Below are 24123 nucleotides of genomic sequence, written 5' to 3'. Positions count from 1 at the left end.
TCCTTTAGACAGGAACTGCATTTTGTTTGCTACGCAGAGGGTCCACTTACGCAGCTTTAAAAATTACAAGCCATCGTCATAAATTGTATCTCCGCAGAGCCCCTTGGAACACGAATGCCTTTGAGCTGACAAACCCTGCATACTTAGGCCATCTGCAATTGAACTGGGAGAAAAATGGAGTGTCACAAATAAGGGACTTGTCACAGAAACCATGGGAGACCCTTAACTATCTTATTGCCAACAACACAAGTAACGAGTGTAAAATGTCAATGCACTTTTCATCCAAGCTGTGGTAGATCAAGCTGAGTGAAGTACCAGAGAAGAGGTCTGGTGTCATCCAGAGAGGCAGTGACACAAGTGTTGCTCAGGCTGGCTCCCCATTTTCCAGCCTCCCTCTCCAGACAAATTTCTTCCATGTTGAAGTCCCTATTGTCAAGAGCCATTTCACTGAATTCTCTTTGGATACTCCTCATGTCACAGTGCTGACCAAACCCTCAATCTGCCCAGATCTGCTTTTGCACATGGGTGAAGCCACACATCTACATTTTACCAAAGACATAAGGGAACTCCGCCCATTCCCATTACTGTCCCCCACTAGAGAGATAAAAATTTTGGATCATGCAGAGAGGGAGCCAGCCGTGCAGTCCCCTCTCCTCACCCTCCTGACTCAGCCATGGACTCAGCACCTTGGGGCAGGACAGGAAGAGGTAAGAGGTGTTGTCCATTGACTGACCAAAACAGGTGATGCTCATCATTGCTCCTGAACAAGCAGCATTTGCTGCTCTTAACTATTGACAACGTCTCAGTCCCTTACACACTATCTGCTTCCCTCCTGCTCCTGTCCTGGAGAGACCACTTGTACTTTACCACGTGTGTGCCACTTCAGATCAAAGGCTCCTTTGCTGAGCAATTTCAGTGTTCCTCAGTCCCACCGTTCAACACTCCTGGTATACTTTGCATGTGAATCTTGCTTAGACTTTGATGCCATAGATCCACTATAAGTAAGGGGGATTCAGACACTCGCAGCCCTCCCAGCTTATCTGGATGCCCATTCTTTGCAGTTAGATTGGCGACAAAGCCTGCTAACTCCGAAACTAAGAGTTCCCCATCCCATCTAGCTCACTGATCCCTTAGATCACTTCCGATAACACTCATTCTTGTCTCAGGATTTACACAGGCAAGTCAGTGGGCTTGCAAAGCACTATTCATGCTGTCAGAGATGCCTCTCTCAATCACAGCCAAATTCTTCAGCGATTTTTTTAATTACTCACAGATGTTTGGCTCTAATGCTAGTGTGTGGAAATAATTTATCTCTGGCTTTAAAAGCTCACACAGGTTCACAGCAAAAAATCTACTTCTCAGCTTTCTAGCGTGTTCAGGAAAATTTATGATACAGGAGCCCAATTCTTCTGTTGTTTTTAGGTGATGAACACGTCTCTGAATTGGCAGGTCAGACGGGAGGATCCATTATTTAGCCATCTCAAGTCATTTGTTATTGTTACACATATTGATATCATGATAGCTCCTTACCCCAGCAAGGAGGTGATTGGCTGTCTCCATGGGGATTTACTTCACAGCATGCTACTTACAGCTGCAACAGATACATTCTCTAAGGTGCATCACTTCTGGTAAGTGCCCACTCAGCAAAACCACTCGCCTTTGGCCTTCCATAGCCCTGGTGGCTTTTAGCTATCTGTGTCTATGGGAAAGCCACTGCTGCCACTGGGCTCCAAAAGGACTCCTCCAAACCTGGAGTCAGGCAATATGGAATTACAACCTTTGCATGGAAAAAGCAAGGAAAAATGAATGTATCAGCCTGTAAAGTCTAACAAAAACTCACCTTATTTCAGACCTCTGTCACTTCTATCTTGGGACTTCTGCATAAACAGGAGTGAAAAGCTCATTTAGAAGTGTGTATGCAGGAAGGTCCACAGGAGGGTGTGTTTTTGCTGCCATTTTTTATGTGCCATGGGCACAGTCACATCAGTGACTGCAACCATGGCACTATGTGTGTTTCCAGAAAGCACACACTTGAGGCTTGTGCCTCTTACATGTCAGCAAAAGATTTCTGGAAGTGTGACTTTGAAGATGTGACCTTATGTTTTTCCAAGAATGAGATGTGTACATGTCTGGTTTTACTTGAGACATTTGTCAGTGACCTTAGTGTGTGGCAGGGGAGGTGGGGTAAAAATGTCAGTGGGGAAGAGCACACATGGGTGCAATTGGGTTTCTGTATGAAGGTAACATGAATGCATTAGCCATAGATCTGTATAAAGAATGAACATCCAGTTCTAGAGTAAGAACGTGCTTTTTTCAGTAGGAAGGACTCATGTGAACATCCTTCCTCCTGAGATACAAGGTGTCCTCAATACTACTTGACATCATCAGTTTCAGTCTAGCTTTTCTGTTCTATGTCCATTTCTTGCCCTCAGTTGAGACAGAGCCCAAGGAAAGGTACCATCAGATGGCTCAGCAACGAATGGCAAATTCACAGCCTCTGAACAAGTTCAGAAAGAAAATGAAAATGAAATTCAGAAAGAAAACCTGGGAAAATAAGTAGCAGGCTCCAGAGACTGCTGGTCCCAAGCCACCACTCCCGACCCAACAGAGTGCATTCAATAGGAAACAAACAAGGAGAAAGCATGTCTCAGAGCATTTTCTGGTCTGTATTTGGAGAGCAGTCTAGGATGAACAACACAGAGGGGCTGAACTCCATTCTCCCTCCTTATGGTTCCTCCACCTGGTGAATGAGAAGCCTAAGACTAAGTAAGGGAGACTATTAATGCACATACATATACAGAAATACGTGTTTCCTCACCTTCAGGAAGTCAAAGTTTTTGAGCATATGAGCAACCTTCTCAGCATTTCTGCCTTCATTGAGGAAATCCAGCTCCAAGGGCAGATTCTTCTTAGCTTCTTCCACCAGCCACATGAACTCAAAATCTGGAAAAATCTGCTTCACAACCAAGAGGAGAACCTGAGAACAAGGAAACAGACAATCAGTTCCATCCTGGCTCCAAAGCCACACAGCTACACACTGTGCTGTTTTGATAGGATCATTCCATATAACTTACAGACGAAAAAACCAAGTGCTTTTAGGGCTCCTGCAGTATCACAACACAACACAGTGTCATGCCTTGGTCATGTAACACAAATTCCGGCCTACACTTCCACAGAAGAAGGCACATCTAGGAGTTAAATGATGGCATACACATCAAAGGGAGGCCAGCTGGCTGCTGCCTAGAAGATAGTAAATCTCAGGAGAAGAGACGACATGGCCAGATCTCACCAAGGGTGTTGCCCTAGAGCAATTATCTTCTGAGTCCGATAATTCTACATGTCATTCTTTGACCATTTGAACAGCTCTCAGATAAAGCAGATGAGGAAGATCTAAAGTAAGACTTGTCACCTCTGTGTTACTTCTTCCACTGTTGAGCACAGAAAATCTTCTGGGCAGTTCAAAGAAGACAGTGGAATTTGGATACAGTTAGTAGGTTACAAATCTTTAAATAACACTTCTGGTGGGAGTCAGAGGGCAAGTTGCTCTTCAGCATCAGACAAAGCCATCCTCACAAGGCTGAGGAGGTATTTTCCAAGTATCATATATCCACCACATGGAATGCTCTTCTTAAAGGGATTAGGTATTCAGCAACACAGCACCTTGAAAAGCCCAGCCAAAAAGTTCCTTGAAACGTTTGCTTGAAGCAACATTTAACGGGTGAGTGAATCAACATTACACAACTGGATGGCATAATCAAAGCTGCATAGCAGGCAAGTATGCTTTCTGTTCAAAGAAAGGGACAGTTTCTCCACCAGAGTCACAAATTTACACAAGCTGACAATATGGACCACACCTTAAGGAAAATAGGTTTTTTGGCTCTTTTTAACTAACTGAGTCATAAAACAAGTAAAAAAACATAAAAATACAATGCACTTTGCTGTCTTTATTTCACCTGTTCTGTACATTCATCCGAAAACAGAAAAAGGCTTTTAAGTGTGTGTTATTGCACAGTTTCCCTTTCTCGATCTCCACCACTGAGGTGGGAACTCCCGCACTGCCGGAGGAACATTTAAAGTACACACAGGAAGCTGCTATCATTGAAATGTATGACAAAAATAAATTTATGAACCATCACTGCTCCTGTTCAGTTGTGTGACAACATTTGTTCTCCACCCCGTCTCAACTTCTCTTATCTAAATGTCAGTTGCAAACTCAATGTTCCTTTAAAAATGTAATCACCAGGTTCCAGACACTATTGAATTGAATTTTTTACTGTTATATCTAGAGGCATAAATCCTTTCAAATTTATGTCACCCAAATGAAATGTAACCAGCGATCTTCATGAACATGAACATAAACTTCATAGGGCCTCCAAGATTATTTCTTTGGTGCCTGACGCGAGAAAATTCATGCATTTTTTTTCCTTTCTTCAAATGCTCTTTTCAATCAATTTGCCAACTTGACCATCAGCAGGGACATACTAACAAGTATTTCACCTATCCCTTTTCTGACATCTGTCTAACATATGGTCTTGAAATAATTATTGATATAGAGAGAGCAGTGAGGTATCTCTCTCTGGGTTTATTAGATGCTGTACTGATTTTTAAAGAGTCAGCACTGATGCTATGAAACCTCAAGCTACCTTTCTGTGTTCAGATTCCTTCCCAGCAGTCTCTAAATAAAACCATCTCCATCAGTATTTAAATTAACCTCTTACCTAGCTGCAATGTGTGTCTGATTCTTAAAGGACCAGAACATTAGCACATGTGATCTGGCTTTCTATGCAGCCTACACAAAAACAGTCCCACACAAGGATATGATGGTGCATGTAAGCCAATACTCCAAAAGAGACCTTTTAAAAACAAAACTGCATGTGTCACGTTCTGAGCTACCTGCCCATATATATAACACATCTTGAGGATGGTAAACTAGACTGTCTGTACAAGAAGGACAGTACCAAATTACCAAAACAAAATACATTGGTTTAGTTTCAAGTTTCCCAGGAGGAATGGTTTAAAGCCAGAAAAGACAGGAATCATTCTAAAATAATTTGTTTATATGTCTCTTACCAGTATAACCAGAAATCACAGCAACATGGTGTGAGGAGATATGTTTTCTGTGATATCCACTGTTGGAAGGGCAAATGTCCCAAGGTAGACACAGGTTTTGGTTCATTCATACAGAATCCTCTTATTGCCCTGATCCCACACTCTTTCATTACCTGCTCATCCTTAATCCTTGATTGCTCTTTTTCTGCTACTCTGTTTTGGGAGGCACTGAAGGATGTCATAAGCCCCCTGAGAAGTGCTGTGCATGTGATTACTCACAGAAGCAAATTCATTGGGCAGACTACTGCAGAGTCCTGGAGAAGATCTGAATCAAATTCAAATCTGTGTCTGGACCCAAAGTCAGTTCAAACAGTTCTGTGTTCTCAAACCAGCACGGAAACAGACAGATCTTATCTTATTGGGACATCTTTTTGGAACCCAAAGATTTCTTTCACTATAAGTTCAAATTAAATACTCAGCTGCAAACTAATTTGCCCCAGCTCAAACCAGCTGTGTTTCTATGCAGACTAGCCAGGATTGCTCAAAGCAGGGTATTTTAACAGCCTAGAGAAGCTTTAGTTACGTGGTACTCTGAGAGGGTGCTGGCAGAATCTTTGATTTCTGATCTTCTGTGATGGAGAACTGTGTTACTGCATCAGCAACACCCTCCAAACACTCATCAGAACTCCTCAGCTTAAACTTCCCCTCTTTAGTCCCATGGACCTACCTGTCTGCCAATTAATGTGCACTTACTGTATTATACAGATACACACACACACATATATATACATATATATGTATACATATAGATATACATGCTTTATTAGGAGAGCAAAAAGCTTCAGTGTTACCACTTGCAGACCTAATCCTTCCCATCTCTTCCACCTCAGCCCTGTGTCCATTTCCTGTTCTATACCATATTGCTGGCATCTTTGTCTGCTGCAATGCAGTACAGTGCCACAGTTTTTCTCCATTTCTTCCTTTCCATGGCTAGACTTAGAAGTTTGGGAAAAGCTACAGCACTGCACTGGGAAATACGAGTGGTATCCACCATTCAGGAGAGGAACAGGAGCCAGGCATTGAAACTTTTTTCCTAGCTAAATCCCTCATTTGTGTACTTTCCCCTGTTAGGTGACCCTTTCTGCATTTCAGTGTTTTTGTTTCTACTATGAATCAGTTCAGCATTAAGGAGCTGATCAAGAAACAAAACTGAATCATAGCAACCTCATCCACTGTTGAATCCACACTAGAATTTAATCAAAAAAAACATGCTAATCATGGGCAATGATCTTCCTTGGCCACATAGCCCTGACTACAAGAGAATTGAGACCAGTTAATGGGCACACAGGCTGAAAAGAGACTTCAGGACTCACTCTCTAGTTCTTAGATCTTATAGGGACTTACTATGATGTCATTCATCTTTACCTGTCTTCTCCTTCTGCCCTCCTTCCCTCTTACCCTGTTTTTCAGTCTCTCCATCCACACATTCACCAGCACTGCAATCCTCACCAATTTTCTGTGTTAATCCTACAAGACAGCACTGATTTCTGTGGAGGTTTCAAAGCTACAGGTTGGTGTTGTTATACCTGCTTACACCATGGGTGAATGTGGTCCTCATATGGTTCAATGGCAATTGTTCTGTAAGTTGAAGTCAACAGGTAGTTTTACCTCCATGAGCAAAATATCCTTGGAGCTCTGAGCTTGCACCTTGGGGTGCTGGATTTTCACCGCCACTGTTCTCCCATCCTGCAGCACTGCTTTGTGTACCTGGGCTAGTGATGCTGCTCCCAAGGGAGTGTCCTCAAAACTCAAGAAGAGCTCTTTTATCTGCCAAGAGAAGAGAAAGAGGCATCAGCTTGGGGTAACAGAGGCTATTCTCAGGAAAGCCCTGCCCACAGGCCAGAGAATTCCTGTGCCAAAGCTGGGCAGACTCAGGCCTTTCATCCTTCTTCTGTCCCCTCCCTTAGCTTTGTCATTGTTTGGCCTCCAAGTAGAGCCTGCCAAACGTGCAAGTGCCCTGGAGATATTCTGCTTATGGAAACCTGTGGCAGAGCCCCAGCAGCACCTTTTATCTTGGACTTGTAGCGGCCAGGCGGTACATGAGGAACTTCTTCAGGCTGTCCTGAAAATGGGTTGGAGTGATTATGGTCAGCATCCTGGGTGCAGAAGCCAACAGCTGTTCCCTTGCACATATTTCTTTTGCAGACACTTAATACCACCCACCATCACCCTCTGAAACCTGACAGTGTGTATTCCTGTGCATTACAGCAGCAGCAGCTAGCTTACTTGGTGAAAGCCAGCACATGACTGGGAGCAGTGGTTAAGGGCTGCATTCAGGGCAGGGGGACAAAAACCGCTGTTTCAACCTTGACAACTTGGTCTGAAAACATGTTTAATGTGATGGACTTTGTCACACCTTCTATGAAGTAACCAGTGCTCTCAACTCAGAAAAAGCACCAAGCAGGGACAGCAAAGCACTTTGTGAGTAGGAGAGGAAATTATTAGAAGCTCTGGCTGAGAAATTCAGGGCTAGACTACAAGAAAAGTTGCAGATGAAGTAGATTTACCAGGAGCAGGTCCAGGAAGCAAAATCTGAGGTAGATGTGGGTGAGGCAATGGCAGAGGGGCAAAGGCCCACTGCCCTGCATAACACAGCACCCTGCTAGAGAGCCTGAGTGCAGCACCAGGTAGTGCAGGCTCTGGAAACACTACTCCCATGGTAGTGTGATACCAGCCTGGCTGACAAGCCAGGGCCCTCCACAGTCAGTCAGCTCACAGGAAGGGCCAACACAGATATGTGGCTTCAGGCCTAGTTCATGTAATGCTAGTTGAGGATTTTTGTCCTGCTCTGTAGGGCAAGGTGAACATAAGCTCTGAAGTTTCCAGAAGTCAGCAAAGGGAACCTGTTCTACCCTTCTCACGGGCTCAACTGATTTCGAGTGAGCAGTTAGGAAGCCTGTAATTTATGCAGTAACAAAAAAGAAAGAATGTCAGTGCATTTTATAACCTGCTTTTTAACACATAATTAAAGATGGAAGCTGCAGCAACCTAGCAATTAAATATGAATAAAGACCTTCTAAGCAAAGTCTTCATACAAAGCCTTAAACGAATACTCTTTTTGCTGAAAAGGAAGAAAAATACTACAAGGAGCAGCCTGTTCCCTCCTGCAGCTGCTAAGGAATGAGCCCCCTCCCACACCACCCTACCCCTTCTCTCCCAGCCCCTTCCACAGAAAACTATTGCTAGCAACAAACTGGAGCATTTGCAGTAATTAGATACCAACACAGACTCAGCTGCCTCCAGTAATTCACTAGGAAGGTGCATTTTATTTATTTAATTAATTCTCGTAGCTCCTGGCGGCAAAATCAATTAAGTAAAACAACTGCATTTAAAAACAACTAGTTATGTGGTTTTTAATTACAGAGGGTCCATAATTCAAACCTATTGACATTTGTGTCTCAAGGGAAAATGTGTTCAAGACACAGGGACTTTTACCTTTATGTGCAGTTTATCTATTGCCTGAAGAGAGGATCTGTTAAGGGTAAAGATTTAAGGTGGTCAAGAGCATGCTGGGCTGTACGATTCCATAAGGAAGAAAAAAATGCAAACAGAGAACTTGCTATATGAGGTCAGGCTGGGACTTTCTTCAGCTCTCTCCCTACCCTACATCCTTGTATCAGAGGGATGTACCCTTTACAAAGTGGTTACTAGTCTAGCTGTCATAAGGCTGGGTAACATCCCCCAAAGGTTAAAACACAGAATTGGGAGTTCACTGGCTTGAATCCACTAAGGTACATTTATAGTAAGATCATATATAAATTGGATAAAATTCCATCTGCTCTGGATTTCAAAACCTCTTAATTGCCTACACTGTCAATCCAACCATTTTCACCAGTACTGAATGCATGCAGGGGAAAAAAAAAGCTGCACGTGTTCCCTCTGGCAGGAATAATATCCACCTCATTATCGTGTGACTAAATTTTCTAAAGAAACATAACTGAAGAAAGCTGCATCTAGGAGTTATTTTGGATAGAAGACTTTCATTTAAAAACTTGCTACTTAGGACATGAAAGTCAGGTTAGCAGTCATGTCCAGTAGAGCCTGCCCAGTGGCCCTACTGCAATTCCAGGGCAAATCTGTGCACGTTCACAGGCTGCAGGCAAGGACAGAAAGGCGAGGGACTGCAACAGGGACAGAGAATTGATGGATACCCCAGGAGTAAAAGGGCAGAACATGCACAGGGAGAGGGAGCAGATCACAGCCAAGCCATTACATGAGCAGGTGTGAGGCTGAGATAAAGCCAAAGCACAATTATGGCTGGGCTCCAGGACCCCCCACTTAGCAAATGACCCTTGTTCGTTATGGAATTGTCTTTTGGCTCACTGGAGATAGCTAATGCCTCTGCTGCAGGCTGTGTGTCCCAGACAGGCAAAAGCAAGCAAGAGGCAGTATGTCATGGAAGCAGAGAAGAGGTGAGCTAGGTTCCCACACTGCCTGCCAGGGAGTGGGTCCTTCCAAGGGAAGGTGGCTGCACCCATTTCATACAAGCAGGGAGTTCTTGGAACAGGCTGCAGGCCCTTAGTGCTCACAAGCACCCTTAACAAAAACTGTCATTTCCAGGATGGGTAATTAGCAAGCAAAGGTCTGGGAAGTCTTGGAGCCCACCTAACTTAAGGAACTCTCTAGTTTTTTCCAGGCTACAGCTGGTCTCAAATGACCTCATCAAACTCGCTGTTACCACCTGTAATCCTGGCAGGAGATGAAACAAGCAGTTTCCCAACAGGTTTAATAAAGGTTTAGAAGGAACTTTAGGGCTGCTCTTTCGAAGGAACAGGACAGCCAGCTGCAGGTTTACAGCTGTACAGGTGAGCGGTGTCCCTGCACACAGTGGTTTCCCTCACTCCTTCTACATAGCCAGGTCCCCACTGGGCACATGCTCCACCAGCAAATGAATGTGCACTGTACTTCACTGGAAGCACAGCCCTGACTGCTTAATTCTAAAGAATGAAGCTCATTTAATTTTAAATATGCGAAATCTTTTCATGATTGTTGGTATTAGTATTCACACCTCAGGGAACTGATATAAAAGCTCTTAAAGGATCTATCTACTTAGACACTTATTAGTATGTATTTGAGCTGAGGTTGCACCTAGAGACCACATTAAGCCCAGAGTGCCATGGTATGAGGTGCACAGCCACCATGGACCCTGCAAAAGCTCATGCCTTCCAGGAGTTCCCAGATGTCAGCTACAGGCTTCCTTACATGCTGAAGTGCTTTCCCAAAGCACAGCTGCTCTTCCCAAGGTCTGCAGCACATACCACCTTGATGCCACAATGTTGCGCATCAGGATGCTTCAGTATTTTTTGTAAATCCTGTCCTTAAACACTTAGGAAGATACTGGAAGTCAATTGGATTTAAGTTCCCAAATCCTGAGTCCCTTCCGAAAGTATTGCCTTAGGTGACCTGCCTGGCATGTTCAAAGAAGTCTTTGACAGAGCTGGGATTTAACCCAGATATCCCAAGTTCCAGACTGATATCTTAATCTCTAAACCATAAAAGTTAAATGTGCATGTCTTGCTAGCTAATTTCTTTTGAAATATACTGCCTCTTAATCCCAACCTTTTTATATCCATGTGCTGCAGCAAATGATGGAGTATTACTGCCTGGTTTCAACTTGCCTACTTCACAGAAAGGTATGTTCTCTTCCCTCTCCAGAAAGGCTGCTAGCACAGTACCCTGGAGCAGAAGCCTGAGTCACAGAGCCCTTTCCCAGCCCAGCACTATAAAACATCATTCCACATGAGATGTGGTGGTTCTGCTCTGCCATTGTGAAGAATGTTGGCCATGTGTCAGCAGTTTGTTCAGGACAAATTTAGGGTGCAGTGAGATGCAGGATCACTAACAACAGAAGGCATCTCAACAGTCCGGCGCTGTTTAGCTTGCTGAACCCCACTGTCTCTTAGCCAACCGTGGCTACATCTGGAGACAGTGGTGAGCTCCAGGTTTTGGTCTGATCTGTACTGTCATCCTTACATTCTTCACAAGCTCTCCCAACAGACTGACCAGTCTCAATGACAGCAGGATGGACACTGGAGGAACTGTTCCACCTGCGGCAAGCTGGGACTCAGTCACTGTTTGACAGCCTAGAAAGTTCCTGATAAACCCTGTAAGCTTCTGGGAGTGCAAAGGGTACAGGGAAACCACAAATGAAAGTAGACCTGTGTCCAGAGTAAACCCTGAGCTTTGGTAACAGTATATCTTCATGAAAGGTCTGTCATGTAGCTTTCAAATAATAAATTTGCTTCTGTTTAGTATGGTAAGTATGACAGAAAAAAGGTAAATATGCCTCTGTTAGGGAACTTGGCCAGAGTCTGGCACAAATGGGAACATGCAGCAAGAGCTGAGACCATCTCAGGCAGATGCCATCTCCAGACACTTCACTGTGCCTGACAGCTTCACCAATCACAGCTGTGCAAAATAATTCACAAAAAGAGGCCAAACAGGGATAATACTATTCCTTTATTACCAAAACCAGAGCAAACTAAAACATTCAAAACCTCAACTACAATTTCACAACTCAACTCCTCAAAACCAACAAAACCTCAACTCCTCTTCTGATCACAGCATACTGTAATTGCTCCTGAGTCTTGCATTTTGTATTTGGAGACTATAATCTATAAGATGTCCTGCTATTTTAAAAGGGAGTGACCAGGTAACACATGATTAATTTGGAACTGTTTTTGTCTCCAGGATACTCACACAGGCCATGATACAACAGAGCTCCATTACCAAGAGTATTGTGTTGCAATGGTCAGGATCAGCTGACCAGTCACCTATCATTTTGAAGCCATGTAGCAGCACAGGAAAATGCACATGGAAAAGGTGGTATAAATCCGTTCAAGACACAGGGAATGATACAGCTGTGACACAAGTCCATGGAGGAAGTGGACAGCAAGAAACTGATTAAGGTAGGTAAATTTTGCACATTCCCTGTGCTGTGATTCTCCAAGCTGGAATTCACTTGATAAGATGACTCAATCTGTTTTTTTCTGCTGAGGCAGAAAGATAGAGATAGCACTAAACAGTTCCCTCTTGATCATGGCTCCATGGATAGCAATTTGCTAAGGTGAGCTCAGTCTGCAGCTTTCTGGGAGCTACTGTCTGCAGCCTCCCAGACAAGACAGTGCAGGGCAGTGTGATAGTAGGATTCACCAGCTTGTGGGAAAACAGATCAACATAGTATCACACTCTGGGAAGAAAAGCTGGGGGGCTGCAGCTGCCACCATAACACTACGTAGTACAATGTCCCCTCTAGTTCAAGGAACAGAATACCTGAAGAGACATTCAGTTCTATGTCTGTTACAGCATTACTAGGGTTTGCGCTTCCCAGAACTTTGGGAATTCACTTTATCAACACTAGTATACTATTGCTCTCAGAAATCTGAATGGCTTTCCTGGTTGAAGAAATGTGAACCTCATCCTAGGCTGGTTATCTTTTCAACAAGATACACATAACAGCTCATGGTGCCAAGGACTCACTGATCCCTGCAAGTCTGCAAGACCAGAGTTCCAGGTGTGAGAAAAATGTTACCTTGGTGTAAAGCAATATACTTCCCAGGCAGCAAGCGAGGGGTTTTTTCCATTGTCCAAGCCTTTCTATCCCTTCTATGAAAACAAAATGTCACAGTGTTGCTCTGAGAATTATTAAGACAGCAAAAACTGAAAGATTAGATTTATCGCAGTAGACAGTGGATTATGAAGAATAATTCATCAAACGTCAGAACAAACAGCCCACAATTTATAGGCGGCTTTGTTGAGTCAGTGAAATCTGATTGGACTTCTCCCCACCTAATGAATGCCAAGCTTAATTGATGGTTCCTAAATGCATCTGTCAAGAACATCTATTTATTAATTCAGTATTTTTAATAATATTGCAGATATATACAGAATAGTGGTTTTCTTGTCAACAGACTTGCTGGTGTTCATTTTACATTTACACATACATGTGCATATATAGAGAGGTACACGCTGCATCCAAATGATTGCAGGTAAAGGTATGTGTGTATTCTCATGCACTGAAACAATTACCTTTGGCTTATTACACAAAATCCCTGCATCTTTCAGTGCACAGGATGGCAAAGTAACGTGGTTCTTTTCAGGGGGTGATATGCAGTAAGGTGCCTGCCTAGAATTTGGAAGAGCTGAGCTCTAACATTGTTTCACCTCTCTGTGGAGAGGAGTTCTGTGTGTACCTCTGTGGAGAACATGGAAGGTGGAAGGACCTTGCATGACTGAATTAACTATTTCCTCAGAATCCCCGAGTGATAACAAAGAATCAGCCTCTAAGACTGATGTGGACATTGAGAAAATGCTTATTTTCTGTTTCCAGATGCAGTTAATCAGCACAATGACCTCTGGCCCATTCAGCATCCCACTTCTTTCCATCTCAGAATATAACATCTTGTGCAGCTAGAAATCCATCTAATTTATAAGGACAAAATTTTTAGCTTTCCCTTTAAAAACCTATCAGTATAATAAATATACAACAGTTATTACACACAGCCACAAACATGTCACTTCACTTGCCAATGGTACGCACTTGTTCCTGGCATGCCAATCACTGCTAACTTAGTTAATCACTGCTAATGTGGCATTACAATAGCATAAAACCAGGGCTGTCCATAAACCATCAGCCTTTCTTCTAGGAAAGGGCTGTGACACAGGTGGGGTGTGAAGTTCGTTTTTTCCTGTTATTTCTACCTGGTACCACTTTGGTCCTCTGCAGCCCACTACCTGCTAAAACCCTGAGAATCTTCTCTGGGATCCTACCAACAGCATTTCTCAGTCACAAAGCCATTACTGTTACAGAAAATGAACTCTGCTAAAGGAAGGGTCCTTGATCCCCATCAGCCAGAGACCAACGTTTGCTCACTCATTCACTGATACCTAGGATCCTGGCTACTTCCTGTTCTGCTCACCTATGATCCTCTTTCCATAGTCTCTCTTGGCTAGACAAGCAATGGAAAAGCCTACATGAAGCCACTCTTGTATTCATCACATCCATCCACTGAGCAGTGCAGCAATAGTATCAGTCTACTTTACTTGCTATAGTACCTTTAATTATTACAGAGGCATACCTCGAGGAAAAGCACCTTTTATTTTCTATCCCTGAAGACTCCTGCGTAATAGTCTGTGCTCAGACACGCTCACGGTAGCTTCATTTATTTTCCTGAGTAAGTCAGATCCTTAAAACAAGGCAGAGCTGTCTGAGACTATCACTCATCCCAGATCGAAACCTGGATCTCAGTGGTGACAGCTACAACAGGCAGCATGAGCAATGAGCAGACAGAGCTGATGTATGTCTCCTGAGACCCTGTGCGTGAGGTGGACCTCATCTCCCATCTCTCTAAAAGGGGAGCCACTTATCCATGGCTCCCACAAACAAACAACATTTAGTCTAACAAAAGCCAGGATTGTCATGGCCAGACTGGAACAAAACTGGCTCAGGAACATCCTCGTGACTGGCACAAGGAGACAAATGTTTTTCACCGATTAAGCTACTGGATGTCCTACTATCTTCCAGAGACACAGGCTGCTAAAATTAACAGATTAGCTCAGCACCCAGACATGCTTTCAACAGTTTGGAGTTCTACAGGTTTTCCACTAGCATTTCACCACAGTCTCTTCCATGCTTAGCTTCATTCAGCTGTTCTTTGTCCAAGTGCTGGTTTCACAAAGCACTCTGAAGGCAGACGAACCGCACAATATAATGCTGATGTAAGGCAGATATCAAGCTCAATTGTAAGAAAGCAGAGTCCAGACATCATCTGCAGGGCTAGCACAACATCTTTGGTAGCACAATCATATAGATGAAACCAGACAAAGGAAACAGCAAAGCTGGGATGTGTCCAAACAAGTTTCTAATCCATCCACATGTGTGTGAGCATTTTTCCTGGTCAAAGTACTCCATATAGGTACCTTTCCCCCATGTCTTTAATCTCACACTCAGAATTAAATTCCAAGAAAATCTATTTCTCAAAAATGTCCATTACTAGGGGGAAGGTTTTGCTGTTGGAAGCTATGTCATAATTTTAAGCTGCAAGTCCAGTTCACTTCTCTGTGGAGAACATGGAAGGTGGAAGGACCTTTCATGACTGAATCAACTATTTCCTCAGAATCCCCGAGTGATAACAAAGAACCAGTGCCTCTAAGACTGATGTGGACATTGAGAAAATGCTTATTTTCTGTTTCCAGATGCAGTTAATCAGCACAATGACCTCTGGCCCATTCAGCATCCCACTTCTTTCCATCTCAGAGTATAACATCTTGTGCAGCTCATCACCTTCCTGGTATCCTAAACCACTTCCACACTCCAGCCTGTCTGTGACTGGCCTCCAACAGCAGCCAGTGCTTCCTGATCCTAATGGTCAAGCAAGAGCCCACCAACAACTATGCTCGTGTGGAAATGGAAGATGAAAAATGACAGTCTCTCTATGTGCACAGTAAACAATGTCACTGTGGAGTCTATTATGCATGACATAAGTATCTTATAGCCTATGCAAAATGCACACGCCAAAGCAAAGCCAAGGTGTGTATATACATATATAATCCTGCTTGCTTTCCATTCCATCATGCTGAAAAAGAAAATAGTGATTTGTGAGCTACTTATTCACTCCAGCAGTGCAGGCTATGGGGCAGATGCCTCCCTGCTCTTCCCTTGCACATACAAATGCTCTGTTTAATTTGCTCTTTAATCTTTCTCCCAGTTCAGCAATGCTCATTAAATCCACTCTTTTCTCTCTGACTGTTTGGGGAAATACTACTTCCTCTGCATCTCTCCTGTCTGTGAGGATGGAGCCACACTTGTCAGTTGTTCAGACAGACTGGATCACAGTCCTTCAAGAGCACACAATGCCTCCACTCCCAGACATCTTTTGTATTTTTATTGAAAACATTCTTTCTCTTTCCTCCCCCGCTACAAAGGAGGGTCTCATTTATTACACCAGTGCACAGTGGAAGCACAGCAGAAGACAACTCCTTGCTGCATCCCATCTGCCCAAAGGGGTTCTTATTCCACGGCTGCGGTAGAGCAGTAGTTGCCCCATTCTATTAAGATCTTCAAGGCTTTCTGTGTTCTCTGCAGCTCTTCAGCTCCCAAGCAACAGAGCTGAAAGTGCTAACATAGCAGGAACATCCCAGTAGCTCCTAAGGAAGGGAAGAGTTTCCTCAGCCTTCTGCTCTTTTAATGGCTCTGTTAGTATACCTGAGCAGCTTGCTTATCCCTTTCCCAGCTTTCTGGAGATGTTACACAAAGCTCTGCTCACAACCTCTACCCCCACCACTGCATCTGGATAATAGCTCACATAAAATTCCCACTTCCTTTCTGCTGACTTGTAGTTCTGGCTCTGTACTCCACATCAGCCTGCTTCTAGCCAAACTACAATTTCAGCCTGTTTCTCAGTCATCTTCTTTCAGATAGTCGTATCTGTTCACATTCAACAAAGCTAAAGCACAGTTCCTAATTTTCTCACTCAAACCATCCCTTCTGTCTCCTTTCTCATCACAACAGAGAATGTCACCTACTTTCCGTCAAGCATGCCTGCAGCCCTGACCTTGTCATCAACAGTGACCTTGCTCCAAATCTCATTTCAAGGTCTGAATCTAGTACTAGACATCAAGTGCTAATGCTCATAAATGACAGGCGAAAACAAGACCACTGTTGTCCCCCATCCCCTCAAAGTTCCCATTTCTCTTGAGCCACACATGTAGTAAGATATGTGGAGGTCCCCAACACACAGAACCCCTTGACTGAATTCCTGAAGGCATAGTCCCAAATGACATAACACCCCTACAGATGCCAGCAGCATGGTGCAAAGACAGAATATTTGTGAAGAATCATCAAATCATAGAACAGCTCTGGTTGGAAGGGACCTCAAAAGATGGTCTAACTTAACTTTTCCTGGGAAAGGAGGCCTAGAAGAGATTAGAACTTCTTGAAAACCTCTAGATGGGGTCTCTACCACATTCCTGGGGAAGTTGTTGCTGTGATTGGTAGTTCTCAATGTAAAAAATTTCTGACCTGTATCAAGATGAAGCCTCTCAAAATGCCACAGAGATGGGGCCAGTTGGCACATAAGCAAGAAGGTTAGATTTAAGAAAATACCCAGAAGCGAATGAACTTCCAAGACCATTTTGACTCCAGGTATAAACACATCCCCACCACTCACTGGCTGAAACCTGTGTAGGAAAGGGTCAAGGAGCCACAACAAGCTCCCTGTTAGTCACAGCCAGATAGAGGGAGGCTCAGAGAGGACTGCAGAGATGCCCCAAGTGCCCTATCAGCAGTAAGCCTGCACAACAGCAGCAGTCCTGTGAGAAATAACCAGCTGACAGAGCCTGAGGATATATGAGGACCTTCAGGAACACACATCACCTGTGCCTCATCTTAAATGGCTCTGATTCAGCCTTGAAAGCCTGGGGGCTTCAAGAAGTGTATAAGACAAGGTGGGGGATGTGTATGGGCAGTTTTATGTGACTATACAGAGAGTGATGAGGGGATGTTTGGAAGAGGCCAGGTACAAGGATTTGGTCAGGAAGTGAAGCTGTGCCAAGGCTTGAGCACAGAGTTAAAAAGGAAGCATGGGGCAGGGCATTTGTGTACACAGCTTACCTGGGAAATGGCAGGCAAAATCCATCCACAGAGAGGCAAATGAAGAATAGGATCAGGATGGTGTTTGTGTGTGTGCAGAGACAGGGTGTGCAGGAGGAGTGGAGGGTTCCTGCAGTGTGTGTGCAGAACAGCACTGCATTTTGTTTTATAGAATCATAGAATGGTTTGGGTTGGAAGCGACCTTAAAGATCATCAAGTTCCAACCTCTCTGCCATGGGCAGGGAGACCTTCCACTAAACCAGGTTGCTCAAAGCCCCATCCATCCTGGCTTTAAACACTTCTCGGAACAGGGCAGTCACAACTTCTCTGGGCAGTTCTGTTCCAGAACCACCTTCACAGGAAAGAATTTTTTCCTAATATCTAACTTAAACGTACCATCTTTCAGTTTGAAATAATTCCCCCTTGTCCTATCACTACCATGCCCTTGTAAAAAGTCCCTCTCCAGCTTTCTTTCAAGTCCCCTTTAGGTACTGGAAGTTGCTGTGATGTCTCCCCCAGTCCTCCTCTTCTCCAGGCTGAACAATCTCAACTCTCTCATCCAGTGTTCACAGGAGTGGTGTTCCAGCCCTCTGATGATCTTCATCACATGGGACAAAGAGCGGTAATGACAGAAGCAGCATTGCACAATCCAGCAGCCTGTCACCAGGGTGGACAGAGGCACAGTACAATGATAACATGCAGCGGGCAAAGCCCAATCCTAGACAGATTCTGCCCAGTTATATCCTTTCCTCTGGTTTTGGTTATAATTACATAGATACAAGCAGGCCTGAAGTCTTACTGAGACACAACACTGCCCCAGATGAAGAGAACAGGGAAGTAGCAGTAGGGATCTGAGATGGACCTGGAAGTACATGCAGTCTGGCAGATGTGGGCAGCGCTGCCTGAATTGAACTGGTATCAAGAAAGGGATATAATAAGGTCACTACTTTAGAAGAATAATGCTTAAAAGGTAGTAAAGCTCTGCCAAAGATGTAAAGCTCATAAGCCAGTTACTGGTGCTAACAGTGCCTTGATGGGATATGGAAACACCAGCACACCTGGCAGACAAGTCCATGCAAAAGACACAGCTATTGTGCAGTGCACACCACAGAGACCAAAGAACAGGGACTAAAGAGAAGCTGCAGTAGAAAAACTTACTAAGAGGTCTGGATGGGGCTCTGGAGTTTGTATCCTTTACAGCCAAGTCTCAGAAGAAAATGTACAGAGATCAACAGAAGTCCCTCAAGAGAGACAACTGCACGACAAATTAAATCCACAACTGACTTTGCCAATAGTGTCACTGGCACCATGTATTAGTACATCCCTAATGACCAGTCATACAAACCATGGAGCCCTGAGCTCTCTGCACTGACGCCAAGAGAAAAGTCCTATACTAAGCCAGCCACATCCTGTCCTGTTTTCTTCTTGTCAATCTCTCCTCTGAGTATCAACTTTTCCTTTCTTCTCCTGACCATATTTCCCCTACTTTTCACATGTCTGCTCTGATCTATATGTTCCTTCTACAGTTCACTTATTATCTGTCTCTTCCTCCTCTTCCTCCCATGTATTTTTCCTTGCCTCCAGATCTTCGTGAAGGGCTGCCAAATCCCTGCTTCACTGGTATAACTCAGCTGATTTACTTTCCTTAAAGTGTCTGCTCTCATGTAAATTACCCTCCAAACCCAGCCTGTGAAGCGGGCTTGTTCACTAAACTCTATGAATAGGAAAGTAGGCACAGCTGGCCTATTCATAATCAACATAAAAAAAAGATTAGCACTTTACAGATTAAACATTATCGTTTCGACGGTTAACATAAATCAACTACACTTACAGGCCTAGCATTGCTGCTGCCACTGCAGGGTGAAAAGTACTGCAAAGAGAAGGGCTGACAGTCCAGGCTGCAGTGGGAAACAGTGTGAACCTAAGTTCTCCTCTGGCATCCCCAGCGTGTACTGCTAGAGGTTCTTACTAGGAGAAGAGTAGGCTACAGAAACAAAGATAGGGGGGTAATTTTGATTAATTCACATGCATTTCCATGCAAACTAGCAACCCATTATTCTAAAGTGAGAATCCAACTGCCTTTCTTCCTTCCCTAGGGCTGATGCAGCTCAAAAATAGAGCAACAAAGTCAGCCTCTGGAATAGGAGCAGGACAGGAAGCCTCTAAATACTAACTGGTACGTAGCTCTGTTTCCTATAGTTCAAAATATTTGGGCTTCTGTGGATGAAGAAAAGCAACTTGGTGGATTCCATCTATTCTAAGCATCTCAAAAATCACCTCATTACAACCCAGGATTCACCTCACCGAAGAGAGGCCAAGTACTGACACTGACTTCAGACGTGTCCTGTGGAGAGCAAAGCCAGGAGAGAGTATCCTGGAGCGGTCAGGCTGCACTTTCTCCCTCATCAGGTACACGATACTAAGTCACTGGAGACGCTCGCTCCAACACACTGTAATCAGTGTGCTATGGCTATGTAGTCATTAGAGAGATAAGGACCACAGAACCAGTCTGGTCCATGTCTTTCCATTCCCTCCTGCTCACTCACTGAGAACCACCCAGTGTCTCAAATGTTTACGTTGGAGCAGCCAACCTGTAATTCCTGAGCTGGTTTTAGTGACTGCAAGGGACTGGCAAAGGCCTTGGCCAGGATATCCCATTAAGAACCAGCCTTACACCTCTTTCAAACAGAAAGGAAAAAAAATAGAAGAGGAAGAGATTAGGTTATGGTCCAAAGGACAAAAGACAGACCGGGAGAGGAGGCATTGGCTTATAGGTCTTTTTGGCAGCCAGGGCAAAGACATCAGCAGTTTACAAAGGGCAGGGCAGGAAAAGTTACACGGGGAGACTTCTTTACTATAACCCCTCTTAATAAGCCCTGGTAATTTTAATTGCTCTAGCCTCCTTCTAGCCTTTCTTGATAAATGGGAATAGCAGCTAATAGACCTGAACCAATCAGCTACACCCAATAAGGTGCTTGAAAAAATTAGCTTTGTTCTCCACACACAACTCATACCACCTCAGTTTCATTCATTATCCAAAATGAGCTAACTAATGTAAATTTTCTACTAATAATTTGAAATTTGAAAGGATTGGTGCTGAACAGCCTTTTCCAAGAACTTGCCAATTTGAGATGCAGTGGTTATGTGAGCTTTGTAAGTGAGAAACTCATAGGTTTGCTTCAGCTGAGCTCTCCTGGCACAAGCAATAGCTCACGTGAGTTTACTTCTTCAGTTGTCAAAGACAGCTTCAGAGGTTTGGCTCTGAACCTCACATTCTGTAAAACTAAATACTGCAAATCTTACAGAAGATAAGTGCAAAATATTCTTAATGTTCACAAACATAACATAAGAAAACTTCCTCAGGCTAGTCTGCCTACTAGGAACAAACAGATTTTGCTCACTAATGGTCTAAAGAACTTTGAGACCCCTTAGATCCCAATTTTTGCCTCAATTCTCAAAATATAAAAGCATGTTGAGTGTGTGGCTTCTCATAAGGAGAACTTCCAATGCTCCTAGCAGTTTTTTCACAGGGAAGAAAACTTGCAGGCAGAGTTGAAGCGGTTTTTATGGCTCAGCATCCTTCCATAGAATCAAGAGCTGCCTGTCAGACAGATCCCAGAAGTGCCATAAAACAAAGCTTATTAGATCACCATACATCTTAAAAATCCATAAAAATTATATGTGTCTATTCTGTATGTTAGAAAAATGCAGATATGTCAAGGTCAGGCCCTGTAACTCCTTACTTCATCTTATGTTATTTGTTTCATCTACAAATAACCTATTGCCAAAAGTTGCCTGACTCACTGCATCATGTTTTCATGTTTCTGATGGGTCAAGAGCCAAGTAACTGTGCAGATGTAAAATTCTGAAAGAAATCAGGAGATAATAACTAGTCAGCATCAAGTAGGATATTAAAAGATCAGTGGGCAGGCAGATGATGGGATTCTCTGCTCCCTCAGAGAAAAATCAGGCATAGTAAACCCGGCCTGTGTAAAGATCAGAATGTGAAGAATATTTCAGAGTATATCAGCAGTGGGCTTTGAAACAGAAGCCAGTCCCTCCACACAGCAGCTCAATGTTTCTGCCCCTACACAGATCCTGCTGTGTTAGAAATGCCTGGAGATTGCTGAGCAAAGGAGATACACATTCGAAAAAAGGAAGTCTCCATATGCAAGAATAAGGACTATTAATCCCAGATACAGACTCCAATTTCCAGTGATTGTTTGGAATTGGAAGGGTTACCCACATGCTGAGAAGTGTTTTCTGTCAATGGCTTGAGCATTGCTGTGCAGCACATCCACCACGTCTGCAGGATGTGGATACTGAATACAGCCTGACACAGCTGTTTTGTGCACTGCCAGCCAAGGTGTATTTGCATCAAAGCAACACTTCTGGTGCAATCAAAACTCTGAGAAAACTGTACTGTAACACAGCTTACCATCTGCACAGACACTGAGCCAACAAATTCCACGCAGGTATGTCATACACTAACCCCCAGGCACCTAAAGAATTTGTAAATTGAAGGAAAAAAATGTCACTAAGCATCCAGTTCAGAACTACTCCTTACCAGGCCATTCCTCATTGCATTTTCTGATCTGAAGTTTTTCTCTTCCTTGCAGAAGGCCCTCCAAACAATCCTTCAGAAAATCAACTGTCCAACTTCCTATATTGTAAATCTTACTAATTTGAAAGAAGTCAAAGGAGATTATCCTCTGATCTATACTCAAAACCTTCTCTCTCTTAGACAATGGGGCCTAGAGTACCCAGGAAGAAGCTGCCATGAGCAGGACCCAGCCATCCTCTCCCAGGAGCTCTGAGTGGAGAGAAAACCCATGGAAAGTGGCAGTACCCTCTTCCAAAGCTCCCCTCTCAGTCAGAACAGCAGGTTGTCCTTGGCACGACAGTAAGGGTCAGTAACACTGAAGCTTGCATAAAGAGTGAGCAGGGACACAAGAAACAAAGCAAGGTTCACTACCTGAGCCACATAAAGCTCTCTGTTTGCTTTCCCCATCTGCCCTTGGAGCAGCAGTTCTGGACAGCTGCTGCTCACACAAGGGCTCAGTGTAGAGGCAGCCACATTGGGATCTGCCAGTGACTGGGGCCTCTTACCAGAGACAGGGCAGGGCAAGCACAGCAGAGTCTGCAGCAGCAGTGGGACTGCACAGGCAGCCACTTGTGCCTTTCCGTTGAGTAATGCAGGACCATTTGTTCTGGGTGACATTAATGCTATTCGCCATCCATCTCAGACTCTTTAAATTACCTTTTTATGGCCAAAATCCTTTTCATAATTGATAAAAATCTCTTTTTTATATGCCAAGTTATTGAAAGAAATGTGAAGGTTTTTTATTCCTCATTACAGTTTTAATAAAAATGTGGTTTTTATTGATGCCTGCTTGGAAGCCCTGCCGGGTGTGCTGAGAGAGACTCAGAGTGGTGGGAGAAGGGCCTTATCCTCCCATCCCACTTTCCAGCTCCTCACACTGTCAGAGCAATGGCCACCACAGCTCAGCTTCCACTTTGGTCAGTAAAGAAGGGTGGGTAACATCATGCAGAATGAGGACCTCTGAACAACAATACCCATAGCAGGCAAAAGAGGCTCTTGCTGACCTAGATCTGGTTGCCACGAGCCCATTAGTGATGTATGCACAGTGATGGATTTCACTGACCACCCCGGCACAGCACTGCTGGAGATGGTATTTTAGGACAGAACCAGGTTCACAAACTACAGGAGACCTCTGTGTTCAGCAAAGCCATTCTGTGTCAGTCCACAGCCCCAAGCAATCACAAGAGGGACTGTGCACTGTGCCACACATCAGTGCTTTTGGGCAGAGCATTCAACCACAAGGCTGCGCAACACTGGAGGAAGCAGGCTCTGTCCTGGCATCCTGGGTGGGTTAGACAACACTGCCAGCCTGGGAAGAGGCTTTCTGGAGCCATAACAGAACCTGCAGCAACCTTCATTACGATATGAAGACCTTGTGATCTAGCACAGTAAATTAATCTTCTCTAGAACACCATATGGAGCCAGCTACAGAAAGTGGCTCATACTACCTTGGGAATAACTTGGATGCTGTAGGACATGCAGCGTAATACCCAACAGCCTATTGAAGGCCTAGCTCCTCTCCCACAGGGCTGAGCATTGCTTGAATCATTCTGCAAATCAGAAATAAGCATATGTGTTGCCAGAGCTTAAAATGCTAATCAACAAATTCCAGAAGGTCGGGAATCAAGTCCATCCTTCTCCCTCTCACTGGCATGGCATCCCATACTATACCAAGAATTCACGCAGAAATAGGAGTAAAAAGAGTCTTTTCTCTTCCTTCTATTTCTCATACTCTCATAACAGTATGAGGACAGGGCAGTCTCTTGCACTGGGGATTAGCACCTTGCTGTGGTCTCATTCTCTATCTTTCCCATGGCAGTAC

The 24123-nt window shown here is 44.0% G+C and overlaps 1 protein-coding gene across 4 annotated transcripts in view; it reads right to left on the bottom strand.

Annotated features, from left to right (window-relative positions):
- Positions 1–24123, bottom strand: part of ADCK1 (aarF domain containing kinase 1) — an 80647-nt gene that overhangs the window by 19871 nt on the left and 36653 nt on the right. For all 4 annotated transcript variants that reach the window (XM_082284075.1, XM_082284078.1, XM_082284076.1 and 1 more), the window contains 2 exons: positions 6718–6876; positions 2819–2977 (listed from right to left, as the gene is read on the bottom strand). In XM_082284075.1, coding sequence (XP_082140201.1) covers positions 2819–2977; positions 6718–6876 — 318 coding nt within the window. The remainder of the gene's footprint in view (positions 1–2818; positions 2978–6717; positions 6877–24123) is intronic.

Source organism: Coloeus monedula, assembly GCF_965178545.1.
Source record: "Coloeus monedula genome assembly, chromosome: 6".
NCBI lineage: Eukaryota > Metazoa > Chordata > Aves > Passeriformes > Corvidae > Coloeus > Coloeus monedula.
The sequence above is the reverse complement of the archived record's forward strand: the minus strand, read 5'-3'. Positions and strand labels throughout refer to the sequence as shown.